The sequence below is a fragment of the Mobula birostris genome, chromosome 24 (assembly GCF_030028105.1).
Source record: "Mobula birostris isolate sMobBir1 chromosome 24, sMobBir1.hap1, whole genome shotgun sequence".
NCBI lineage: Eukaryota > Metazoa > Chordata > Chondrichthyes > Myliobatiformes > Myliobatidae > Mobula > Mobula birostris.
Window position 1 is genome coordinate 62,336,580 of NC_092393.1, and position 26,861 is coordinate 62,363,440.

The 26,861-nt window shown below is 44.8% G+C and overlaps 1 protein-coding gene and 1 long non-coding RNA gene across 5 annotated transcripts in view; one reads left to right on the forward strand and one right to left on the reverse strand.

Annotated features, from left to right (window-relative positions):
• Positions 1-26,861, reverse strand: part of abcc3 (ATP-binding cassette, sub-family C (CFTR/MRP), member 3) — a 193,077-nt gene that overhangs the window by 90,144 nt on the left and 76,072 nt on the right. For 2 of the 3 annotated variants that reach the window (XM_072242475.1, XM_072242473.1), the window contains 6 exons: positions 25,995-26,171; positions 19,199-19,324; positions 14,074-14,211; positions 12,452-12,577; positions 6,819-6,880; positions 2,364-2,495 (listed from right to left, as the gene is read on the reverse strand). In XM_072242475.1, coding sequence (XP_072098576.1) covers positions 2,364-2,495; positions 6,819-6,880; positions 12,452-12,577; positions 14,074-14,211; positions 19,199-19,324; positions 25,995-26,171 — 761 coding nt within the window. The remainder of the gene's footprint in view (positions 1-2,363; positions 2,496-6,818; positions 6,881-12,451; positions 12,578-14,073; positions 14,212-19,198; positions 19,325-25,994; positions 26,172-26,861) is intronic. The other variant, XM_072242476.1, reaches the window with a different exon arrangement.
• Positions 1-26,861, forward strand: part of LOC140187310 (uncharacterized) — a 110,267-nt gene that overhangs the window by 7,844 nt on the left and 75,562 nt on the right. For both annotated transcript variants that reach the window (XR_011883058.1, XR_011883059.1), the window contains exon 3: positions 26,306-26,472. This is a non-coding gene — a long non-coding RNA (uncharacterized lncRNA). The remainder of the gene's footprint in view (positions 1-26,305; positions 26,473-26,861) is intronic.

Sequence of the window (26,861 nt, forward strand, 5' to 3'; positions counted from 1 at the left end):
GGAATTACGGGAAAGTTACATACGTGGATAGAGCGTTGGCTGATTGGCAGGAAACAGAGAGTGGGAATAAAGGGATCCTATTCTGGTTGGCTGCCGGTTACCAGTGGTGTTCCACAGGGGTCCGTGTTGGGGCTGCTTCTTTTTACATTGTACATCAACGATCTGCATTATGGAATAGATGGCTTTGTGGCTAAGTTTGCTGATGATACGAAGATAGGTGGAGGGGCCGGTAGTGCTGAGGAAACGAAGAGTCTACAGAGAGACTTGGATAGGTTGGAAGAATGGGCAGAGAAGTGGCAAATGAAGTATAATGTTGGAAAGTGTATGGTTATGCACTTTGGCAGAAGACATAAACGGGCAGACTATTATTTAAATGGGGAAAGAATTCAAAGTTCTGAGATGCAACGGGACTTGGGAGTCCTCATACAGGATACCCTTAAAGTTAACCTCCAGGTTGAGTCGGTAGTGAAGAAGGCGAATGCAATGTTGGCATTCATTTCTAGAGGAATAGAGTATAGGAGCAGGGATGTGATGTGGAGGCTCTATAAGGCGCTGGTGAGACCTCACTTGGAGTACTGTGGGCAGGTTTGGTCTCCTTATTTAAGAAAGGATGTGCAGACGTTGGAGAGGGTACAGAGAAGATTCACTAGAATGATTCCGGGAATGAGGGGGTTAACATATGAGGAACGTTCGTCCGCTCTTGGACTGTATTCCTTGGAGTTTAGAAGAATGAGGGGAGACCTCATAGAAACATTTCGAATGTTGAAGGCATGGACAGAGTGGATGTGGCAAAGTTGTTTCCCATGATGGGGGAGTCTAGTACGAGAGGGCAGGACTTAAGGATTGAAGGGCGCCCTTTCAGAACAGAAATGCGAAGAAATTTTTTTAGTCAGAGGGTGGTGAATCTATGGAATTTGTTGCCACGGTCAGCAGCAGAGGCCAAGTCATTGGGTGTATTTAAGGCAGAGATTGATAGGTATCTGAGTAGCCAGGGCATCAAAGGTTATGGAGCGAAGACGGGGGAGTGGGACTAAATGGGAGAATGGATCAGCTCATGATAAAATGGCGGAGCAGACTCGATGGGCCGAATGGCCAACATCTGCTCCTTTGTCTTATGGTCTTATGGTATATGTATATTGAATAGATTTTAAAAACATGCAAAAACAGAAATACTGTATATTAAAAAAAAGTGAGGTAGTGTCCAAAGATTCAACGTCCATTTAGGAATCGGATGGCAGAGGGGAAGAAGCTGTTCCTGAATCACTGAGTGTGTGCCTTCAGGCTTCTGTATCTCCTTCCTGATGGTAACAGTGAGAAAAGGGCATGCGCTGGGTGCTGTAGGTCCTTAATAATGGAAACTGCCTTTCTGAGACACCGCTCCCTGGGTACTTTGTAGGCTAGTTCCCAAGGAGCTGACTAGATTTACAACATTCTGAGCTTCTTTTGGTCCTGTGCAGTAGCCTCTCCATATCAGACAGTGATGCAGCCTGTCAGAATGCTCTCTACGTTACAACTATAGACGTGTTTGAGTGTATTTGTTGACATGCCAAATCTCTTCAAACTCCTAATGAAGTATAGCTGCTGTCTTGCCTTCTTTATAACTATATCGATAAGGACCAGATTAGATCCTCAGAGATCTTGAGACCCAGGAACTTGAAAATGCTCACTCTCTCCACTTCTGATCCCTCTATGGGGATTGGTATGTGTTCCTTCGTCTTACCCTTCCTGAAGTCCACAATCAGCTTTTTCATCTTACTGACGTTCAGTGTCAGGTCTTGGGACTGGAAGCCCATGACTAGTGGTGTTTCTCAGGGATCAGGCAGGGCCTATTGTTCTCTATATCAGTGATTTGAATAAGAATGCACAAAGCATGGTTGGTATGTTTGTAGATACACTGGAATAAATGGTAGGGTAGAGAGTGAAGTTTATCAAAAATTACAGGGGAACCTAGGCAAGTACAATAACATATTTTGAAAGGCATTTAGACAGGTGCATGGAGAGGAGAGGTTTACGAAGTTACAGGCCAAATATCGGCAAGTGGGCTGAGCTTGGATGGGGCATTTTGGGTTGAAGGGGCTGGTTTTGTACTGTGGATCTCCTTGATTCTGCAACATGGTTCCCCGAACCCCTTCTTAACCTGTGACTCACTACTGGATATCCAAGATCCTGAATATAAATTCCTTGATTAGATTCCACCTTGCATATCTGAGATTCTGTACCTTAACTCCGACACCTTTCACCTAGTCCTACGTACAACACCCGATTTCTTGCGTCAGATTCCTGCCTCTCACTCACTCCCAGCAATCGCTTACTTCTGAGATAAACAATCTGTTAGCATGTGAGGGGGACGGAGTCCCCATTACCTTTGTGCCTTCAGCTTGTCTTTCTCCCATTCTTTCAGCAGTTTTGGCACAATGACCTCTGACTTGTCCTCATGGTTCAGTGCCCAGAGATCCTTGTCCTCCAGAGAGCGCCTGTAACCGCATATTGCCAAACTGTGGAGACAGTTGTAAACAGATCAGAACTAGTGCTTTTATTCAAAACCAAGTACCACTCGAGGCATCATATGCCAACAAGCACTCTACAGATCAACGCCTCAGCACATTCCTCAGTCTTGCAGATTTTTCTCAGAATCAGATTCATTATCATTGACATATGTCATAGAAACATAGAAAACCTACAGCAAAATACAGGCCCTTCAGCCCACAATGCTGTGCCAAACATGTGCTTACTTTAGAAATTACCTAGGGGTACCCATAGCCCTCTATTTTTCTCAGCTCCATGTACCTATTCAGGAATCTCTTAAAAGACCCTATCGTATCCACCTCCACTACAGTTGCTGGCAGCCCATTCCACACACTCACCACTCTCTGCGTAAAAAACTTACCCCTGACATCTCCTCTGAACCTGCTTCAAAGCACCTTAAAACTGTGTTTTTTCGTGTTAGCCACTTCAGCCCTGGGAAAAAGCCTCTGACTATCCACACGATCAATGCCTCTCATCATCTTATACACGGCTATCAAGTCACCTTTCATCCTCTGTCACTCTAAGAAGAAAAGGCTGAGTTCACTCAACCTATTCTCATAAGGCATGCTCCCCAATCCGGGCAACATCCTTGTAAATCTCCTCTGCACCCGATAGTTTCCACATCCTTCCTGTAGTGAGGCAACCAGAACTGAACACAGTATTCCAAGTGGGATCTGACCAGCGTCCTATATAGCTGTAACATTATCTCTCGGCTCCTAAACTCAATCCCACAATTAATGAAGGCCAATGCACCATATGCTTTCTTAACCACAGAGTCAACCTGTGCAGCAGCTTTGAGTGTCCTATGGACTCGGACCCCAAGATCCCTCTGATCCTCCACACTGCCAAGAGTCTTACCATTAATACTATATTCTGCCATCATATTTGACCTACCAAAATGAACCACCTCACACTTATCTGGGTTGAACTCCATCTGCCACTTCTCAGCCCAGTTTTGCATCCTATCAATGTCCCGCTGTAACCTCTGACAGCCCTCCACACTATCCACAACACCCCCAACCTTTGTGTCATCAGCAAATTTACTGACCCATCCCTCCACTTCCTCATCCAGGTCACTTATAAAAATCACGAAGAGTAGGGGTCCCAGAACAGATCCCTGAGGCACACGACTAGTCACCAACCTCCATGCAGAATATGACCCATCTACAACCACTCTTTGCCTTCTGTGGGCACTGGATCCACAAAGCAAGGTCCTCTTGGATCCCATGCCTCCTTACTTTCTCAATAAGCCTTGCATGGGGTATCTTATCAAATGCCTTGCTGAAATCCATATACACTACATCTACTGCTCTACCTTCATCAACGTGTTTAGTCACATCCTCAAAAAATTCTGTCAGGCTCATAAGGTATGACCTGCCTTTGACAAAGCCATGCTGACTATTCCTAATCATATTATGCCTCTCCAAATGTTCATAAATCCTGCTTCTCCTGATCTTCTCCATCAGCTTACCAACCTTTATCAACTTCATTGGTCTATAATTTCCTGGGCTATCTCTACTCCCTTTCTTGAATAAGGGAACAACATCTGCAACCCTCCAATCCTCTGGAACCTCTCCCATCTCCATTGATGATGCAAAGATCATTGCCAAAGGCTCAGCAATCTCCTCCCTCGCCTCCCACGGTAGCCTGTGGTACATTTCATCCGGTCCAGGAGACTTATCCAACTTGATGCTTTCCAAAAGCTCCAGCACATCCTCTTTCTTAATGTCTATATGCTCAAGCTTTTCAATCCACTGTAAGTCATCCCTACAATCGCCAAGATCCTTTTCCGTAGTGAATACTGAAGCAAAGTATTCATTAAGTACCTCTGCTATCTCCTCTGGTTCCATACACACTTTTCCACTGTCACACTTGATTGGTCCTATTCTCTCACATCTTATCCTCTTGCTCTTCACGTACTTGTAGAATGCCTTGGGGATATTCCTTAATCCTGCTCGCCAAGGCCTTCTCATGGCCCCTTCTGACTCTCCTAATTTCTTAAGCTCCTTCCTGCTAGCCTTAAAATTTTCTATATCTCTATCATTACCTAGCTTTTTGAACCTTTTGTAAGCTTTTCTTTTCTTCTTGACAAGAATTACAACAGCCTTTGTACACCACGGTTCCTGTACCCTACCATCCTTTCGCTGTCTCATTGGAACATACCTATGCAGAATGCCACGCAAGTATCCCTCAACATTTGCCATATTTCTGCTGTACATTTCTCTAAGAACATCTGTTTCCAATTTATGTTTCCAAGTTCCAGCCTGATAGCTTCATATTTCCCCTTGCTCCAGTTAAACACTTTCCTAACACTCTGTTCCTATCGTGAAAGGTGTTGCTTTGCAGCAGTACAGTGTAATACATAAAAGTATGATAAATTACAATATATATAAAATAAATAAATAGTGGCAATCATAATGATGGCATATATACAGTAGGTGGATAGACATTCACCCAGGATGAACTATGACACTAAGACTGTAAGATGTTTAGTTCAACCTCAACAGTTAACAGGCAGACAGGTGGAGTCAGTGGCTGGAGAATGGAGTCGTGAAAGGGATCAAAAACAATGTACCATGGAATTAAAACTCAGCCAGTGCATATTGTCAGGCAATTAAGTTCAAAGATGCAAGTCACAAGGGGATTCAAGATACAAACCTATTAATCACATGTACATTAAAACATACAGTCAAATGCATCGTTTGCATTAAATACCAACACGTCCAAGGATGTGCTGGGGGCGGCCCGCAAGTGTTGCCACACATTCAGGTGCTATCATAGCGTGCCCACAATGCTCAGCAGAGCAACACCGAAAGCAGGAGAGTGGGCTTGTCAATGTACATGATCAAAAGGCAGCCAGTAGAAGAGAAAAGGGAGGGCACTGGGAAAATATGCAGGCGTGGAAAGAAAAGCCACTGGCGGGGTGGATGAGAATCGGGCCTGATGAGCTTAAAGTCACGCAGCTGACAATGGAGTCATGGTGGGCCAGCAGATGTGGGTGTTGGGACAATGGAGTCGTGGTGGGCTGGTAGATGTATGTGTGTTAGAGACAATGGAGTCGTGATGGGCTGATAGATGTATGTGTGTTGCAGACAATGGAGTCGTGGTGGGCTGGTAGATGTATGTGTGTTAGAGACAATGGAGTCATGGTGGGCCAGCAGATGTGGGTGTTCGGACAATGGAGTCGTGGTGGGCTGGTAGATGTATGTGTGTTGCAGACAATGGAGTCGTGGTGGGCTGGTAGATGTATGTGTGTTGCAGACAATGGAGTCGTGGTGGGCTGGTAGATGTATGTGTGTTAGAGACAATGGAGTCGTGATGGGCTGATAGATGTATGTGTGTTGCAGACAATGGAGTCGTGGTGGGCTGGTAGATGTATGTGTGTTAGAGACAATGGAGTCATGGTGGGCCAGCAGATGTGGGTGTTGGGACAATGGAGTCCTGGTGGGCTGGTAGATGTATGTGTGCTGGAGACAATGGAGTCGTGGTGGGCTGGTAGATGTATGTGTGTTGCAGACAATGGAGTCGTGGTGGGCTGGTAGATGTATGTGTGTTAGAGACAATGGGGTCGCGATGGGCTGATAGATGTGTGTGTGCTGGGAGAATGGAGTCATGGTGGGCTAGTAGATATGTGTGTGTTAGAGACAATGGAGTCGTGGTGGACTGGTAGATGTATGTGTGTTGAGGACAATGGAGTCATGGTGGACTGGTAAATGTGGGTGTTGGGGACAATGGAGTCATGGTGGGCTGATAGATGTGGGTGTTGGGGACAATGGAGTCATGGTGGGCTGGTAGATGTGGGAGTGTTGGGGACAATGGAGTCGTGGTGGGCTGGTAGATGTGGGTGTTGGGGACAATGGAGTCATGGTGGGCTGATAGATGTGGGAGTGTTGGGGACAATGGAGTTGTGGTGGGCTGATAGATGTGGGGGTGTTGGGGACAATGGAGTTGTGGTGGGCTGGTAGATATGGGGGTGTTGGGGACAATGGAGTTGTGGTGGGTTGGTAGACGTGGAAGTGTTGGGGACAACAGAGCAAGTAGATGAGAGAGTGTTGGGCAGAATGGGAAATGTGAGTGACTGGTCCATGTCACAATTCCTTTCAGGTGAGGGTAAGGCACTGAGTGGCAATAATCTGCTTGAGAGAAAGCCTCCTTTAAGATTTCTTGCAAATGTATTGGCATTGACACCATTTCACTGTCAGATAATATCAGAAGGCACCCGTTTTCACCTCAAAGGACAGTTGTTTTAAACTAAGGTGACAGTGTACTTTCTTAGGAGTACCGTAACTTACTCAGTAAACCACCAGAATGTCAGCCTTGAGAGAAAGCCAGCGTTTACTTCTGGGCACGAGTTCTGTGGTGAGAGTAAAACTAGTCAACTTCAAACCAGGCAATTTTATTCCCATAGAATCACCACCTCCCAGCATTAAGCTTATTTGCCCCCTTGCAAGAGCTCTCAAAAGCATTCTGTTTCACCTACACCCATCCACAAGACTAATTATTCGTACCCTTAACCACTAATGCTTCTATGCTATGCCAGCAGCATTTCAGCATCATTTCCACTGGTCTGGTATCAACTCTCGTCTCTCTTTTACACCTTATATATCTAAAGAAACTTTCTGTATCCTCTTTAATATTATTGGCTAGCTTTCTTTTGCATTCCATCCCTACCTTCTTAATGACTTTTTTAGTTACCTTCCCAATCCTCTAACTTCCCACTAATTTTTGCTCTTTTGTATGCCCTCTCTTTGGCTTTGACTTCCCTTGTTAGTCATGGTTGTGTCATCTAGCCTTTAGAATACTTCTTCCTCTTTGGGATGTATATATCCCATGCCTTCCAAATTGCTTCCAGAAATTGCAACCATTGCTGCTCTGCTGTCATCCTTGCCAGTGTCTCTTCTGGTCAATTCTGCCCAACTCCTCTCTCATGTCTCTGTAATTTCCTTTACTCCACTGTAATACTGATACATCTGCCTTTAGATTCTCCTTCTCAAATTTCAGAATGAATTTGATCAAATTATGATCACCTGCCCCTAATAGTCAATTTACCTTAAACTCTGTGATCAATTCCAGTTCATTGCTGGTGAACAGCTGATCCTCTAGCGGGTTCAACCACAAGCTGCTCTGAAAAGCCATCTCATAGGCACTCTGGAAATTCTCCCTCCTGTAATCCAGCACCAAACTGATTTTGAAATATTGAAATCCCCCATGAGCATTGTAACATTGCCCTTTTGGCATGCATTTTCTATCTCCCGTTGTAATTTGCAGATCACATCCTTATTACTGTTTGGGGGTCTGCATACAACCCTATCAGGGTCTCTTTACCCTTGCAGTTCACTCACTCTACCCACAATGATTCAAAACCTATGACCCTATGTCACCTCTTTCTAATGATTTGATTTCATTTTTTACCAACAGAGCAACACCAACCCCTCCGGCTTCCTGCCTATACTTTCGATAAAATGTGTATCCTCGGACATTAAGCTTCCAGCTATAATTTTCTTTCAGCCATGATTCAGTGATGCCTACAACATCATATATGCTAATATGCAACTGTGCTACAAATTCATCTCTTTATTCTGTGTCCTGCGCACATTCAATTACAACACCTTTAGTCTTGTATTCACCTTTTCGATTTTGTCCATCTTTTACATTGCAACTCATCCTGTTGACTGCAGTTTTGCTCTATTAACAGCCATTCCTCACTACACATTGCCCCTGTTTGTAAACTAGCTACCTCATCTTCAGCACTATTATCCACCTTTCTTACGATATTTCTTGCAATAATCAGAGCATTACAACACAGAAACAGGCCCTTCGATTCACCTAGTCCATGTTTAATTATTATTCTGCCTAGTGCCATCGACCTGCACCAGGACCATAACCATCCATACCCCTCCCACCCATGTACCTATCTAAACTTCTCTTAAATGTTGTAATCAAACTTGCATCCACTTCCACTGGCAGCTCATTGAGCCTTGATCACATCTCAATGATCCTGAATGCTGACTCTTGTTTTACCAATCTCATTCATTCACTGTCACCAGCCCAGTTTCTCCCCTACCTCCTCCATCAAATTCCAATCATTTATTACATCCCCTGTCACCCTCCCATGTGCTCAAGGAGGACCACTCTGGCGGGGAGGGGGTCCCCCGTCCCTGGATTATTCTAGTCAAGTTCCAGTCTAGTCCTGGTCACCTTATAAGGCAGCCTTGGGACTTGCACAAATCTGTTCCCTGCAGTACAAATGCTTCACCAGTGGCTGTAGAACTTACAACATGAGAATATAAAGTTACAACTTTCCAAAGCACCAGGTTGGCAGGTCAGGTAAACCTGTCAATTCAGAGGTTTGGAAAGATGCAACTTTTATCAATCTGAATTTTCAGACCACAACAAAGGAGTCAGGATGCAGATCAGCTGTGATCAAACTGCCTGGTGAAACAGTCTGATGTAACAGTATTCCCCAATTCCAAACTCAGACCTTTTGCAGGAAAGGTTAAGATGCTAAATAGATTCTCAGCCTACTTGTTACACTTGCTTGTACACCTACCTGCCTGTCAACTCCTTAGTACTTAGAACATCCGGACAGCATAGCTTTTGGCCGACAATGTTGTGCTATCCATTTAACATACTCCAGAATTAATCTAATCCTTTCCTCCCACATAGCCCTCCATTTTTCCATCATCTATGTGCCTATCCAAGAGTCTGTTAAATGTCCCTAACATATCTGCCTCTACCACCACCCCTGGCAGCGCATTCCAAGCACCCACCAGTCTCTGTTTAAAAAAACTTAACTCTGACACCCCCATAGACTTTCAATCAATCACCTTTAAAGTATGTCCTCTCATATTAGCCATTGCCACCTGGGAAAAAGTCTCTAATGATCCACTCGATCTATGCCTCTTATCATCTTGTACACATCTATCAAGACACCTCTCGTCTGCCTTCCCTTCAAAGAAAAAAGCCCAAACTCACTCAACCTATCCTCATAAGATATGTTTTTTAATCCAGGCATCATCCTGATAAATTTCCTCTGCACTCTCTACAGCTTCCACATCCTTTCTACAATGAACCGACTAGCACTGAATACAATACTTTTAAGTGTGGTCAGCCAGGGTTTTATAGAGCTGTAATATTACCTCGCAGCTCTTGAACTCAATCCCCTGACTAGTAAGGCCATCACACCATATGCATTCTTAACCATCCTATCCCCAGTAAAGCACCTTCAGGGATCTATGGACATGGATCCCAAGAACCCTCTGCTCTCCCACATGGCTAAAAATCCTGCCATTAACTTTGTACTGTCATCAATTTCAACCCTTCAAAGTGCAGAACTTCTCACTTTTCCAGATTGGTTGAATTCTATCTGCCACTTCTGCACCCTGTCAATGTTCGGTTGTAACCTACGACAGCCTACACTATCCACAACTCCACCAACCTTCATGTCATCTGCAAACTTATTCACCCACCCTTTCACTTGCTCATCCAAGTCATTTATAAAATCAAAAAGAGCAGAGGTCCCAAAACCAATTTCGCGGAAGACACCACGAGTTACTAACCTCAAGGCAGAGTACTCCGTCTACTAATACCCTCTCTGCCTTCTCTGGGCAAGCCAATTCCAAATCTACACACTCACGTTTCCCTGGACCCTATGTCTCCTGACTTCCTGAATGAGCCTACCATCGGCAACTTTGTCGAATACCTTACTAAAACCCATACACACCACACCCACTGTCTACCTTCATCAATTTCCTTTGTCACTTCTTTGAAAAAGTCAATCAGTCTCATGAGGCATGACAGCTCCTCTCAAAGCCATGCTGGCTATCCTCAATCGGATTATGTTTCCCCAAAATACTCATTAATCTAGGACTCACTGGTTTATAATTCCCAGGATTATCCCTATTACCTTTCTTGAACAAAGGAGTAACTTTCTTTGCCCTCCAATCTTCTGGTACTACTCCTCTGGCCAGTGAGAATGCAACAATTATCATCAAAAGCAGCAACCTCTTCCATAGTAGGAACCAAGGGTATATCCTGTCCAGCCTGGGTAACTTATCTATCCAAAAGAGTTTTAGAAGTTTCAGTACTACCTCATTCATAACCTTTACATGTTCACATGACTCACATTCGTCGTCCCTTCTCACTGGTGAATACTGAAGCACAGAGTAGTCGGACTCCAACTTCAGACAAATGTTTCCTCTTCTACCCCTAACTGTTCCTCACCTAACTATCCCTGATCATTCCTCACTTCACTATCCCAGATCGTTCCTACCCTCACTATCCCTGATTATACCCAGTCTCACTATGCCTGATCGTTCCTGCCCTCACCATCCCCGATCGTTCCTGCCCTCACCATCCCCGATCGTTCCTGCCCTCACCATCCCCGATCGTTCCTGCCCTCACCATCCCCGATCGTTCCTGCCCTCACCATCCCCGATCGTTCCTGCCCTCACCATCCCCGATCGTTCCTGCCCTCACCATCCCCGATCGTTCCTGCCCTCACCATCCCCGATCGTTCCTGCCCTCACCATCCCCGATCGCGCCTGCCCTCACTATCGCCGATCGCTCCTGCCCTCACCAACCCCGATCGTTCCTGCCCTCACTATCCCCGATCGTTCCTGCCCTCACTATCCCCGATCGTTCCTGCCCTCACTATCCCCGATCGTTCCTGCCCTCACCATCCCCGATCGTTCCTGCCCTCACCATCCCCGATCGTTCCTGCCCTCACCATCCCCGATCGTTCCTGCCCTCACCATCCCCGATCGTTCCTGCCCTCACCATCCCCGATCGTTCCTGCCCTCACCATCCCCGATCGTTCCTGCCCTCACTATCCCCGATCGTTCCTGCCCTCACCATCCCCGATCGTTCCTGCCCTCACCATCCCCGATCGTTCCTGCCCTCACCATCCCCGATCGTTCCTGCCCTATCGCTGATCGTTCCTGCCCTCACCATCCCCGATCGTTCCTGCCCTCACCATCCCCGATCGTTCCTGCCCTCACTATCCCCGATCGTTCCTGCCCTCACTATCCCCGATCGTTCCTGCCCTCACCATCCCCGATCGTTCCTGCCCTCACCATCCCCGATCGTTCCTGCCCTCACCATCCCCGATCGTTCCTGCCCTCACCATCCCCGATCGTTCCTGCCCTCACCAACCCCGATCGTTCCTGCCCTCACCATCCCCGATCGTTCCTGCCCTCACCATCCCCGATCGTTCCTGCCCTATCGCTGATCGTTCCTGCCCTCACCATCCCCGATCGTTCCTGCCCTCACCATCCCCGATCGTTCCTGCCCTATCGCTGATCGTTCCTGCCCTCACTATGCCCGATCGTTCCTGCCCTCACTATCCCCGATCGTTCCTGCCCTCACTATCGCCGATCGTTCCTGCCCTCACTATCCCCGATCGTTCCTGCCCTCACTATCCCCGATCGTTCCTACCCTCACAATCCCTCATCGTTCCTCGCCTCATTCTAGTCATGTATGTGTAGAACTGCTTGGAGAATTCCTTACTCCTACCCACCAAGGCCTTCTCAGGCTCTTCTAGCTCTCCTTAGTCCTTTTCTGGTGGGTTTCTCTCTTTTTTTATTATTGCACAGGTAGAGCAGTCAGAATGGAACCCAGGGCAGAAGTGAGCTCTTCTTGCAGGATGTGGGGTCAGTGAGACCTCCAGTGTCCCTGTTGAGTATACCCACGAGAAGTGCATCCCGCTGCAGCTCCTTGCAGACTGCATAAGAGAACTACAGTTGGATAGGCAGCTTCGATCCTTCCATGGGAGTCTGCAGTGGGACTTGAACTCAGGATGTTTTGATTCATGGCAACCTACAAAGCCATGCTGAAAACCCCTGACTGGATTGCTGGTCTCACAAAGTCCCCGGGTTTTGGAAGTAGGAAGGCGAGTGAAATGCACTGTCAGCCGAGTACAACTCACCACATCTGATGGTATGCTGGAAAAGTATGGAGGAGGCTCACTGAGGCAGCAGAGACAGAACTGAATCAGAACGAGGGCAAAGTACATGCAGAACGTGGTGAATCGGAAGACATCGGACACATTTTTCTGAAGAGAAGCACAGAGCAGTTGGTCAGATCATTTAGAGTTCCAGGCCCTGGCATCTTGTAAATTATTTGTTGGCAAGCGTGTTTTATTGGCAACATATTTTTTATCAATACTCTCCCTCCCACTCTGAAAGCCATCTCTATTATTCCACATATTCTAACCCACCCTCATGGGGAATTCCAGAGACCTGTCAGTACACTGGTACACTGCCCCGTTCAGGGGCACATCCCACAACCAAGCCAGGAAATCCGCACGACCCAGCAGAAAGCCAACTGCTTCCCCCCAGGCTGAGTTTAATTGGCCTTGACTGGGTTCTGACAACATGGCTTCCCTCTGCTTGTTCAGGCAAGGCAGCGGCACGTTACTGGACTCTGAGGTTACGAGGTACACCGTGGGCAAGTCACTAACTGTAACAGTATAAACAAGTCACCAGCAGCAAGGGTATAAAGACACCTCCAGGAGAACTGAACAAAACTTCTGAATAGTCATTGTACTGTTGTCAGAATCAGAATCAGGTTTACTATCACTGACATATGTTGTGAAATTTGTTTTGTGGCAGCAGTCAGAATAAGACTTAAAATATGCTATAAATTATTATAAGAAATCTATACATATTTGTCTACTCCCATTAGGGAGGAGGCTACATATCACCCACACCAGGACCACTAGCCTCAAAAACAGTTACTTACCCCATGCAGAAAGGCTGAGCTACTCCTCCACCCACTAAACCACACCACCACACCTCCAATCACCACTACTTTAGCATTTCCTGTCAGTCACATTGTATACAGTTTAACATTACTTTATGGATATACCATCAATGTATGTGTACAAGCTATCGTATTTTTTTAGTATTATTGTGTCCTTTATCTTTTGTGTGTTTTTTTTTGTGCTGCACTGGATCCAGAATAACAATTACTTCATTCTCCTCACACTTGCGTACAGGAAATGACATTAAACGACCTTGAATCGAAATAAGCAGTGCAGAAAGCCAGCAAACAAAATAGTGAGGTAATGTTCATGTGCTCATTGTGGGAGGAAAATGTTCCTAAAACATTGAGTGTGTGTCGTTAGGCTCCCGTACCTCCTCTCTGAGGGCACGTCCCGTGTGTGGTGGGGGTCCTTATGATGGATGCTGCCTTTCTGAAATTAAATAAATAGTGCAAAAAGAAAGCAAAATAATGAGGTAGTGTTCACGGACCGTTCAGAAATCTGACGTGGAAGTGACAAAACTGTTCCTGAAAAATACTGCGTCTGGGTCTTTAAGCTCCTGTACCTCCTCTCTGATGACAGTATCGGGAAGAGAGCGTGTTCTGGGTAGTGAGGGTGCTTAATGATGGATGCCATTTGTCAGAGAGGGTGAGTTGTCAGCACCATTTGCCCCTTGTGCCCTCAACACCTCACTGCTCCACAAGTTATGGTTACCCCATCTGATGTTCACAGTCCTGCATCCCGAGCGACGAGTACCTGTGTCCACCTCGCAACCTCGCACTCACCTCATGCCACGCTGTCAGGACCTTTGAGCGGAACGTCAATATGGCAGCAACCAGTGTGATGAGCCAGAAGAGGAAGAGAACTCCAGAGGACTGGATTCCTCGCAGCCTCTCGTACTGGATCAGAAATGTTGCAAGTAACTGAAGTGACAACAAAGAGATGCATTAAAATGGATGTCACTACCTCAGCCCACCGGCAGCACTGACATCGCTGTACTCTGCAGGACGACCTCATTCTGGGTCACTTCAAGGCCCATTAGGAATACCTGAATCCCTCCCAGATTGAATGAGGAATGCAGGGGTGTGTAGAAATGGCACAAAAGAGGAGTAAGGAGCTGCCTTGATCATACTAAATGCGAGGCAGATTGGAAGGGCCTGGTCTTGCTTTCTTGTGTGTTCTTTTTCAGGTCAAGTACATCATAAGTGATCTTAGTTTCTTCCAACTACTGGGCAAGAATTCCAGAGATTCACCACCCTCTGCCAGAAGAAATTTATACATTTTAAATGACCAGCCCCTTAGCTTGTAGTTATGTCCCCTTGTATATGACTTTCTCACTATAAAACATCTTAACATTTACCCTCAGGCTGTATGGAGAGGAATAAACAGTCAACGTCTTGGGCCAAGAACCTTCATCAGACCCTGTTGATAGGTATCGGACTGAAACGTCAATTGTTTATTCCCATTCAACATTTTTGCCCTCTCAAGCCCCTTTTAGGGTCTTTTACATTTGAATAGAGTCACCCCTCATTCTTCTAAACTCCAAGGCATACAGGTCCAAACTATTTAGTCTCCCTAGACAGGATAACCTTATCATCCCAGCAACTAACCTGGTGAATTGCCTTTGGACTTCCAAAACACTACTGAATTTTGTTTTAAGATCAGGGGACTAAGAACTATGCAGAGTTTTCCAGCTAAGGCCTCACCAGCACTCTGTATAACTACACGTTGGGCATGCCTGCTGATTATGATTCATGCACTACGACATCTATTCGTACACTGTAATTCAATCGTCTGCAGTACCTATCTATTCATGCACCTTGTACTTCAATCAAATTCAAAAATCAGAGCTGCAAAGCGACTTGGGAGTCCTTGCACAAGATTCCCTAAAGTCTAACTTGCAGTTTGAGTCAGCTGTAAGGAAAGCAAATGCATTGTTAACATTCATTTCAAAAGGACTAGAATATAAAGGCAAGGATATAATGCTAAGGCTTTATAAGGCATTGATCAGACCACAACTGGCGTATTGTGAGCAGTCTTGGGCCCCTTATCTAAGAAAGGATGTGCTGGCATTGGAGAGGATCCAGAGGAGATTCAAGAGAATTATCGCAGAAATTAAAGGGTTTATGTTTGAGAAGCTTTTGATGTCTCCGGGCCTGTACTTGCTAGAGTTTAGAAGAATGAGAGGGGAATCTCATTGAAACCTATTGAAAGGCCTGGATAGAGTGGCTGTGGAGAGGATGTTTTCTATAGTCTGTCTGTCTCGGTACCATATCCGATGTGGACTTTGGTGACCATGGTTTTCCATATAGATCTATCCCTCGTTTTTTGGATGACTTCCATTTCCTCAAAGTGTAGCCACCTGGCTATGCTTTTGATGTACATAAACCGAGGTCTTCCTCTAGGTTTGCTCCCCTCGATCTTTCCAGAGGGTACGAGTTTTTCTAGTTCATTTTTCCTCATGATGTGTCCTCGGAATCTGAGTTGTCTTTCTCTTATTGTTGGTATGAGTGATCTAATTGCTTGGGCTCTTCTGAGAACGTCTTCATTTGATGTGTGTGTGGTCCATGATATTTTTAACATTCTCCTGTAGAACCATAATTCAGCTGCATCTAGTCTCTTTTCCATTGCTGGGGAAATGGTCCAGCATTCACTTCCATAAGTCAGGATACAATAAATGTAGCATTGCAGTATTCTGTTTTTATTGTACATGCTCATCTTTCTGTCTGTTAATATGGTCTTCATTTTTTGGAAAGCTTCTTTCGCCATTGTTATTCAGTATTTGATATCTGTGTCACACCTGCCATCACTTGTTATTAGGCTGCCAAGATATCTGAATTTGTTGACTTGTTTGATGTTTGTATTTCTGATCTTCATCACACATTGTGGGATGTTTGTCTTTCTGGAGATGACCATGCTTTCTGTCTTCTTGGTGTTGATTGAGAGGCCTCTGCGATTACTTTCTGCTGCCTCTACAGTGAGTAGTTCTTGAAGTTTTGTTTCTGAATCAGCTATTAGTACGATGTCATCAGCATATCTGATGTTATTTATATTATGGCCTCCAATTGTGAATCCTTTGATGTCTTTGATACTTCTCAAGATATTTTCACTATACAGGTAGAATAAGTCTGGCGAAAAGACACAATCTTGCCTGACTCCTCTCATGATATTCACATACTCACTCACTTCTCCTTCTATTCTGATGGATGCTGTCTGGTCCCAGTGTAAGTTTCTTAAGAAACGTATCTTTCCCATCTATGTCAAGTTCTTGAAGCATTTCCAGAAGATCTTGCTGTCTGACAGTGTCAAAAGCTTTTGTATAGTCGATGAAACATAGGTAGATGTCTTTTTGTATCTGGATGGCTCGTTCACAGATCATCCATAGCATGAAAATTGCATTTCTGGTTCCAGTGTTTTCCACAAAGCCGCATTGTTCTTTACTGATTTCTGATTTTATACAGTGACTTGCTCTCATCATGATTACTCTGAGAATAATTTTTGCCACGTGGCTCATCAGGCTTATTGTACGATGTAACTCACATTCTGTTGCTCCTTCTTTCTTTGGAAGTGTGGTGAACACTGATTTACTTAAATCATCAGGTATCCCCCCATGATCATAGTAGGGGAGTCTAAAACCAGAGGGCACAGCCTCAGAACTGAGGGACATCCATTTCGAACAGAGATGGGGAAAAATTTCTTTAGCCAGAGGGTGGTGAATCTGTCAAATTCATTGCTACAGACAGCTGTGCAGGCCAATTCATTGGATATACTTAAGGCAGAGTGTGATAGGTACTTGCTTGATCAGGGCTTCAAAGGTTACAGGGAGAAGGCAGCAGAATGGGGTTGAGAGGGATAATAAATCAGCCATGATGGAATGGTGGTCCAGACTTGATGGGCCAAATGGCCCAATTATGCTCATAGATCTTATGCTATACCTCACTCATTCTATAACATCTATTCATACGCCCTATACTTCACTCATTTGTAGCCTCTCTCCATTTAGATAATAATCTGCCTTCTGATTTTTCTTACTGAAGTGCATAGGCCCACATTTCTCCACATTATACTCCCATTTGGTAGGCTTTTGCTCTCTCACTCAATCTAAATCCTGTTGCAGAATTATAGTCTCATTATTCGGCTCAGGTTTTCAATGGGTTAGGAAAGGAATGAATATCCTCAGGTGGATAGAACAGGAGATAACATCCACATAGATTGGAATTAGCAGTCATCTGCACAATTGAGGATTGACAGTGAAAGTCAGTGTGGATTTGTTAAAGACAAAGTACATCTAACCAACTTGACGGAGTATTTTGAAAAAGTAACTACGAATGGACGAGGGAAAATGAATTAATTTGGTAAATGTAGACATCTAAAGGTCAAGTAATCATTATGTCTTCAGGACTGATGACCGTAAGACCATAAGATATAGGAGCAGGATTAGGCCATTTGGCCCATCGAGTCTGCTCTGCCATTTCATCATGGCTGATCCATTTTCCTCTCAGCCCCAGTCTCCTGCCTTCTCCCATATCTCTTCATGCCCTGACTAATCAAGAATCTATCAGTCTCTGCCTTAAATACACCCAATGACTTGCCCTCCACAGCCACCTATGGCAATGAATTCCACTGATTCACCACTCTCATCCTCCTCATCTCTATCCTAAATGGATGTCTCTTTATTCTGAGGCTGTGCTCTCTGGTCCTAGACCCTCTTACCATAAGAAACATCCTCTTCACATGCACTCTACTGAGGGAGTAAAGGCCCAGAACCATCAATCAATGATAGCAATATATTTCAGGGAGATACAGACAGACGTTAAAATGACTATATGGCAATGATGAGAAGATGAGAAATACAAAAATGTTATATTTGGCCGAAGAATGAGAAGAGGCGACACTAGAGGTTGGTCTAAAGAACAGAGAGATTCGAGTGTTTGTGCACAAAGTTCATGGCGTTGGCAGTGCCAGGGGAGAATATGGGCTTTGTAAACAGAAGCTAAGATTACAAGAGTGAAGAATTCAGGGTAAACCTTTACAGAAACACCAGTTTGGCCACATCTACAGCATCATAGGTCTGAGTAGTGCACTTTGAGTAATATATTTTGAGAGAGTGCTGAGGTTTTTTTTTAGAACAGAGGAGGCTACAAGGGAATCCCAGAGTTTCTATAGTGGGGGAGTCTAGGACCGGATGGCACAGCCTCAGAATAGAGGGGCGTCCATTTAGAACAGAGATGAGGTGGAATTTCTTTAGTCAGAAGGCAGTGAATCTGTGGAACTCATTGCTACAGACAGCATGGAAGCTAAGTCACTGTGTATATTTAAAGCAGAGGTTGATAGTTTCTTGGTTAGTAAGGCTGGCGAATGCTATGGGAGAAGGCAGGAGGTTGGGTGAGAGGAATATTAAACCAGTCATAATGGAATTGCGGAGTAGAATCAATGGCCTAATTCTGCTCCTATGTCTGATGGCGTTTGAAACCTTGATGAGGATAGACAGAGCAGGTGGAGAGAAAATTCTCACCATGGAGGGATTAAGAACTGAAAGTAACTGGCAAAAGTGACACCTGGAAAACAAAACACAAGGAATTCTGCAGATGCTGGAAATTCAAGCAACACACATCAAAGCTGCTGGTGAACGCAGCAGGCCAGGCAACATCTCTAGGAAGAGGTACAGTCTGGTGAACAATTTGTTTTACACAAAGGAAGTGGTCAGGGTTAGGGACACATGGCATGAGCTGTCAATGTTTAGTAAGGAGCAGGCTGAGTACGTGAAAGGAAAGAAATCGAAGGGCTCTGGGGGGAGAGGACTGGGAGCGGGGCTAACTGGGTGGCCCCTTGCAAAGAACCAATATGACCCTGACAGACTGAATGGTTGCCTCTCCTGCTGTGAACAATCTGTGATAGCAATTTGCTCACCATGGTCACTCCCAGCAGCAGAGGACTGATGAAATATGCTAGGACCCATGCTTTTTGGTTCACCATCTCGTGGATAGCATTGAAGAGATCCAACCAACAGACAATCCACAACAGAAGCCCCAGAACCTGCAGGAGAAGGAACCAGGAACAAAATGGACATACAGTGAGAGATAAATACGGCTCAACACACTGATACAGTCACAGTACTGTAGTGGTTCGCGTGACTTTATTTGGCTATTTCAGTGATATAGTCATAGTAGTGTAGTGGTCAGTGTGACATTATTCAGCTACTTCACTGATATAGTCACAGTAGTGTAGTGGTTAGCGTGACAGTTTGTGGATCGTTAACCAGGTGGAGTATCATTAACAGTTGAAGAAATAGTTCCCTGTAAACATACATCAATTGCGGCATATTTGTTTCATTCACTTAAGTTCATTAATGATTGACTTTCCTCCTGAAAAAGAGAATTGAGCCCTTGAGAATGTAAACAAAACTGGTGCTTTGATCAGAATTCGCAAACACTAGGAAATTACAGAGTCCTGACGAAAGGTCTCGGCTCAAAACGTCGACTATACCTCTTCCTAGAGATGCTGCCTGGCCTGCTGCATTCACCAGCAACTTTGATGTGTGTTGTTCTTATCAGAATAACTTGGTCTTGGTACACTGAACAGGCCAATAGCAGAACATTCTCTGGGAGAAACTGAATTTACAAACACAGGCATCAGCTCACCTTAACCACTTCTTACCTTGTGCCTCCCTCTTGCACCTGCACCCACAACAACAACTCTTCCAAGTTAGTGCCAAGTGCAGCTCCACACCCATTCAGAAGCTGTGGGTGCTTTAGATAGAACAATACTGAGCTGTGACAGGCACTATAGCCCATTATGTCTGTACTGATCATGATGCCAATCTTAACTAATCACACTAGCCTGCACAGGCTTTGCAATACTTCCATCCTCTGCCTGCTCCTGTGTCCATCTAAATGCTCCTTAAAGAATGGAAAGCAACAAAATATCTTTAATTAATCATACCGATGACACTCAGATTTATATTAACAGTGTCATCAAGTAACTATGGTTCCAAACAATCACTAAAAAACTGTATTGAACAAGTCACTGATTGGATGAGGATGAGATGAGGTTGAGTACAGGGCTACGGTAGGAAACTTTGTCACATGGTGTGAGCAGAATTATCTGCAGCTTAATGTGAAAAAGACTAAGGAGCTGGTGGTAGACCTGAGGAGAGCTAAGGTACCGGTGACCCCCGTTTCCATCCAGGGGGTCAGTGTGGACATGGTGGAGGATTACAAATACCTGGGGATACCAATTGACAATAAACTGGTTTGGTCAAAGAACACTGACGCTGTCTACAAGAAGGGTCAGAGCCATTTCTATTTCCTGAGGAGACTGAGGTCCTTTAACATCTGCCGGACGATGCTGAGGATATTCTACGAGTCTGTGGTGGCCAGTGCTATCATGTTTGCTGTTGTGTGCTGGGGCAGCAGGCTGAGGGTAGCAGACACCAACAGAATCAACAAACTCATTCGTAAGGCCAGTGATGTTGTGGGGATGGAACTGGACTCTCTCATGGTGGTGTCTGAAAAGAGGATGCTGTCCAAGTTGCATGCCATCTTGGTCAATGTCTCCCATCCACTACATAATGTACTGGGTGGGCACAGGAGTACATTCAGCCAGAGACTCATTCCTCCGAGATGCAGCACAGAGCGTCATAGGAAGTCATTCCTGCCTGTGGCCATCAAACTTTACAACTCCTCCCTGGGAGGGTCAGACACCCTGAGCCGATAGGCTGGTCCTGGACTTATTTCATAATTTACTGGCATAATTTACATATTACTATTTAACTATTTATGGTTCTATTACTATTTATTATTTATGGTACAACTGTAATGAAAACCAATTTCTCCCGGGACCAATAAAGTATTACTATTACTATGAGCCAAAATTTCTTCCAGTTAGACAAAGAGAAAACTGAAATAATTGTTTTTGGTGCCAAAAAAGAATGATTAAAAGTCAGAGCTCACTTAGAATCTCTGTCGTTATAGCCCACAAACCAAGCCGGAAACTTTGGTGTTGTGATGGACTCCCGACTTAAATTTTAACTGCCACATTAAGACAATTACAAAGTCAGGCCACTATCATCTTAAAAATATAGTGAGAGTTAAAGGGCTTATGTCTCAACAAAATCGAGGAAAACTCATCCGTGCAGTGATTTTTAGTACGCCTGACTACTATAATGGCGTTTTCACAGGAGTCTGTAAAAATCCCTCTGACTGCTGCAGCTCATTCAGAATGCTGCTAGAGTCCTCACTAAGACCAAAAACGTAGAATGTATCACCCCAGTTCTCAGATCACTACACCGGCTTCCAATCCATCAGAGGACTTTAAAATACTACTGCTGGTTTATAAAGCACTGAATGGTGTCAGGCCAAAATACCTCTCCAATCTCTTGCTGCAATATGAACCTTCCCCAGCTCTCAGGTCGTCAGGGGCAGATCTACTTACCATCCCCAGGGTCAAAACTAAACATGGTGAAGCAGCTTTTAGTTACTATTCTCCACCTATCTAGAATAACCTTCTAGAGGATCTGAAATCTGCCCCAACTTTAAGCTCTTTTAAATTGAGGCTTAAAACTTTTATTTTTGCTGTAGCTTTTAATTAGAATCCCTTGTAATGTAACTCCTTTTTTGTGTGATTTTATTCTATAATATTGACTGAAATTTGATTTTTTTTATATCTTGTTCTATGTAAAGCACTTTGAACCGCCTTGTGCTTGAAAAGTGCTATACAAGCAAACCTGCTTGCTTAAACATTTGTTATGTATGCCTCTACCACCTGCCTCTGCAGCACCATCCAGGCACCCACCACTCTGCAAAGAAAATTCTTGTAACTCTCCCTTAAGCTTTCTCCCTCTCGCCTTAAACCTCTACTACTGGCCACTTCCACCCAGGGATAAAACCTCTACCAATTCTGTCTTTGCCCTTCAATTTTTATACATTTCTATCAGGCCTTTCCTTAGCCTCCAAAGCTGCAGTGAAAAGTTTGTCTTGAGTATGTCCAACCTCTCACTATAGCTAACACATCCCAAAGTAGGCAAATATCCTTGTAAACCACTTCTGTACCCACTTCAAATCCTCCACTTCTTTTCTACAGGTGTGACCAGAACTGCACATAATTATCCCAAGTAACAGACATAAAAGTTGCTGCTGAACGCAGCAGGCCAGGCAGCATCTCTCAGAAGAGATACAGTCGACGTTTCGGGCCGAGACCCTTCGTCAGGACTAACTGAAGGAAGAGTGAGTAAGAGATTTGAAAGTGGGAGGGGGAGGGGGAGATCCGAAAAGATAGGAGAAGACAGGAGGGGGAGGGATGGAGCCAAGAGCTGGACAGGTGATTGGCACAAGGGATATGAGAGGATCATGGGACAGGAGGTCTGGGAAGAAAGAAAAGGTGGGGGGGAAGCTCAGAGGATGGGCAAGGGGTATAGTGAGAGGGAATTTATTTATATACACACATTCTTTTTTTCTCTCTCTCCTTTTTCTCCCTGTCCCTCTCACTATACCCCTTGTCCATCCTCTGAGCTTCCCCCCCACCTTTTCTTTCTCCCTGGGCCTCCTGTCCCATGATCCTCTCATATCCCTTGTGCCAATCACCTGTCCAGCTCTTGGCTCCATCCCTCCCCCTCCTGTCTTCTCCTATCTTTTCGGATCTCCCCCTCCCACTTTCAAATCTCTTACTCACTCTTCCTTCAGTTAGTCCTGACGAAGGGTCTCGGCCTGAAACATCGACTGTACCTCTTCCTAGAGATGCTGCCTGGCCTGCTGCGCTCACCAGCAACTTTGATGTGTGTTGCTTGAATTTCCAGCATCTGCAGATTTCCTCATGTTTGTGTTTATAATTCTCCCAATGTACTCTTGGGTACAAAGGTTACAGGACTTCCTGATTTTGTTACGTAAGTGTCCCGACCAGTGAGGGCAAGTGTGCTGTATACCATTCTGCCACTTTCAGGAAGCTGTGCACTTGCAACCCAAGATCCTTCTGTATATACTGTACTTCAACATTTCTAAGAGTTCTGACACTTACTCTTTACATCTGATCTCCTAAAGTAATTCACTGCTGACTTTCCAGGATTAAACTCTGTCATCCATTTCTCTGCCCAAATTTCCAAGCTGGGCAGGAGGAACAGCCAATGGAAGGGGGGCAGCTCTGACCCATCTCTGTTGCTTTCTCTGATACCTGAGCTGCCCAGGAAACTAATTGATCAGTCACTCGTTTACTGGCTTTGAATAAACATTGTCCAGATTGGCTTTGTGCCAGAATGAAGTTTCACAAAAGATGAGCTGTAAACCTCAGTGCATTCAGAGGCTATTACTGGGACCTGAGGGACTGTATTATGGAAAGAGGTTGAGCAGTTTGGGACAGTTTTCACTGGAGCAGAGGAGAGTGAGGGGTGATCATACAGAGGTATAAAGATTAGCTTTATTTGTCATATGTACAGTGAAATATATTGTTTTGTGTCAACAATCAACACAGTGCGAGGATGTACTGGGGGCAGGTTGCAAGTGTCGCCACCCGTGTCAGCATAGCATGCCCACAACTTACTAACCCATTCATTTTTGGACAGTGAGAGGAAACCAAAGCACCAGAAGAAACCCATGTGGTCACGGGGAGAAAGAACAAACTTCTTACAGACAGAAGCGGAACTGAACCCGAGTCACTGGTGGTGTAGTAGTGTTATGCTAACTGTAATGCTACTGTGCTGCTTTGATTCTTCTTTCATGGTTTACGTTTCCCCCCACCTCCCACTTATGGCTCCACCTATCACCTGCCAGCCTCTGCCTCACCCCTCCCTCTCCCTTCTGATTCCTGGTCTTGACCAGAAACAGCAACCATCCTCTTGCTTCCCCAGTATAGCTGCTGACATGCCTTCATCATGACTGCATCAATATAGTGGGTCCAGGATAGATCCTCTGAGATGTTGATACCCAGGAACTTGAAAATGCTCACCCTTTCTACCACTGACCCTTCAGTGAGAATTAAATCTCTCACTATTTCAACCATACCCTGCTTTTACACTTTTTTTAAAAACCATTCTCCATATTATATTCTACCCGCAATGTCCTTGTCCACTCACTTAATCTGTCAGTATCTTCTAGATGCATCAATGCATCCATTTCCCAGTCAATATTAGGAAATGTTGAGAGGATGTGGACAGCAACTAATGGGGCTCTTGGACCAGCTTCAGTGATGACTGGTTTTGTGGCTGTGAACTCATTTTGATGAACTTCAGTTCTGGACGTTATTTGTTTTCTTTTCGTTGCTTGCACATTGGGTGTTTGACAGTCTTTTTAATGGGGTTCTTTTGGGTATCTTTGTTTTGTGGCTGCCTGTAAGGTGATGAATCTCAAGGTAGTATATAGTATACATACTTTGATAATAAATGTATTTTGAACTTTGAGGATGTTTCCTATAGTCAGAGGGTCGAAGACCAGAGAGCACAGCCTTAGAATTGGAGAACATGCCTTTAGAACAGAGATGAGGAGGATTTTATTTTTAGTCAGTGACAGGTGAACTGTAGAATTTATTGCCACAGATAGCTGTGTAGGCCAAGTCATTGGGCATATTTAAAGCAGAGAGTTCTTGATTAGGCAGGGCATCAAAGGCTATGGGGAGAAAGCAGGAGAATGCTATTGAGGGGAAAATACATCAGCCATGACGAAATGGCACAGGAGCCAAATGGCCTAATTCTGTCCTATTTCTTATGATCTTTTCACTTTTCTACATTCCCCACGTTATATTTTATCTGCAATGTTATTGTCCACTGCCAATACCTTCTGGAGTATCTCTGCTCTTTATCAATTACAGCTCAGCATTTAACACCATCATCCCCTCAAAACTAATCAGTAAACTCCAAGACCTGGGCCTCAATAACCCCTTGTGCAATTGGATCCGGATTTCGTCACTTGTAGACCACAGCCAGTTCGGATTGCCAAAGACATCTCCTCCACAATCTCCATCAGCACAGGAGCACCACAGGGATGTATACTTAGACCCCTGCTCTACTCACTTTACATCTATGACCGTGTGACTAAGTACAGCTCCAACACCATATACAAGTTTGTTGATGACACTACTGTGGTGGGCTGTATCAAAGAAGGTGATGAATTAGCAAACAGGAGGGAGATTGAAAACTCCGCTGAGTGGTGTAGTAACAACAACCCCTCACTCAAATGTCTATAAGACCAAAGAACTGATTGTAGACTTCAGTAGAGGGAAACCAGAGGTCCTCAAGCCAGTATTCATCGGAAATTCAGAGGCGGAGAGGGTCAGTAACTTTAAATTCCTGGGTGTCACTATCTCAGAGGGTCTGTCCTGAACCCATTATGTAAATATTATTGCAAAGAAAGCACAACAGCACCTCTGCTTCCTCAGGAGTCTGCAGAGATTTGGCATGTCATCGAAAACAGTGTCATTGGGAAACTTCTATAGATGTGTGGTGGAGAGTGCACAGACTGGCTGTATTACAGCCCGGTATGGGAATACCAATGCCTTTGAGCAGAAAATCCTAAAATCCAACAAAAGGTAGTGGATTCGGCCCCCTACATCATAGGTAAAGCCCTCCCAACCATTGAGCACATTTACATGAAATGTTACTGTAAAAATCAACATCATCAAAGATCCTCACCCCCCAGGCCATGTTCTGCCCTCTAGCCTCCTATTCCCCACGATACTTGCAACCCAGTAGTAGCAGCAAGCTTCGCAAATGAGTCACACCTACCGTTTTGACCCTGTTGAGTACGGTGACTCTGATATAACCTCGTTTGCTCTGTCGGAGATACAGGAAGTATAGTGGGAAGGCCAGCCAGAGAAAAATACACGGAATCCAAACCAGGATAGTGTTGTGGAAACACGCCGTCAGATCCGGTCTGTTTGTGTGAAAAGTAGCATTGTGATCCTGTAAGTAGAAGAATTGAGGGGAGAGAGCACAGAGACTGGTCAGTAGCATATCAGAAACATCTCCTCCACAAAGACATCAGAAGTTAAGGAATACTCAAGCACATTTATTACAGCTTTTGTCTCCTGTCTTAGTATCTCCTCACGAGGCTCTGTGTCAAATGGTTTGGATTCACACAGAGGTGAACACACAGTGAGAAGGTGGTTGGAGTGGGGACAGACCACCATGTCGTCTTCTGGTGACATCATCTCATCTGCAGCGACACTCAGACTGTAATTCTCACCACTTCCTTATGGCACAGGCAAGTGTTTCACTGTTATTTTCTGTTACTAACAGCCACCAAGATTCAGCATCCTACATAGGACATTAGCTTTCCCTCTCTCCATTTAGAACTCAAAACACAAGACATCAGCTTTCTCTCTCCCAATTTAGAACTCAAAACTCAGGACATTAGCTTTTTGAGGCTGTGTCCTCTGGTCTCAGACACTCCCACCACAAGAAACATCCTCTCCACATCCACTCTATCAAGGCCTTTCACCATTCAATAGGTTTCAATGAGGTCACCCCTTATTCTTGTGAATTCTAGTGAATACAGGCCCAGAGCCATCAGACACTTTTCGTATGACAAGCCATTCAATCCTGGAATCATTTTCATAAAACATCTTTGAACCCTCCCCAGTTTCAGCACAT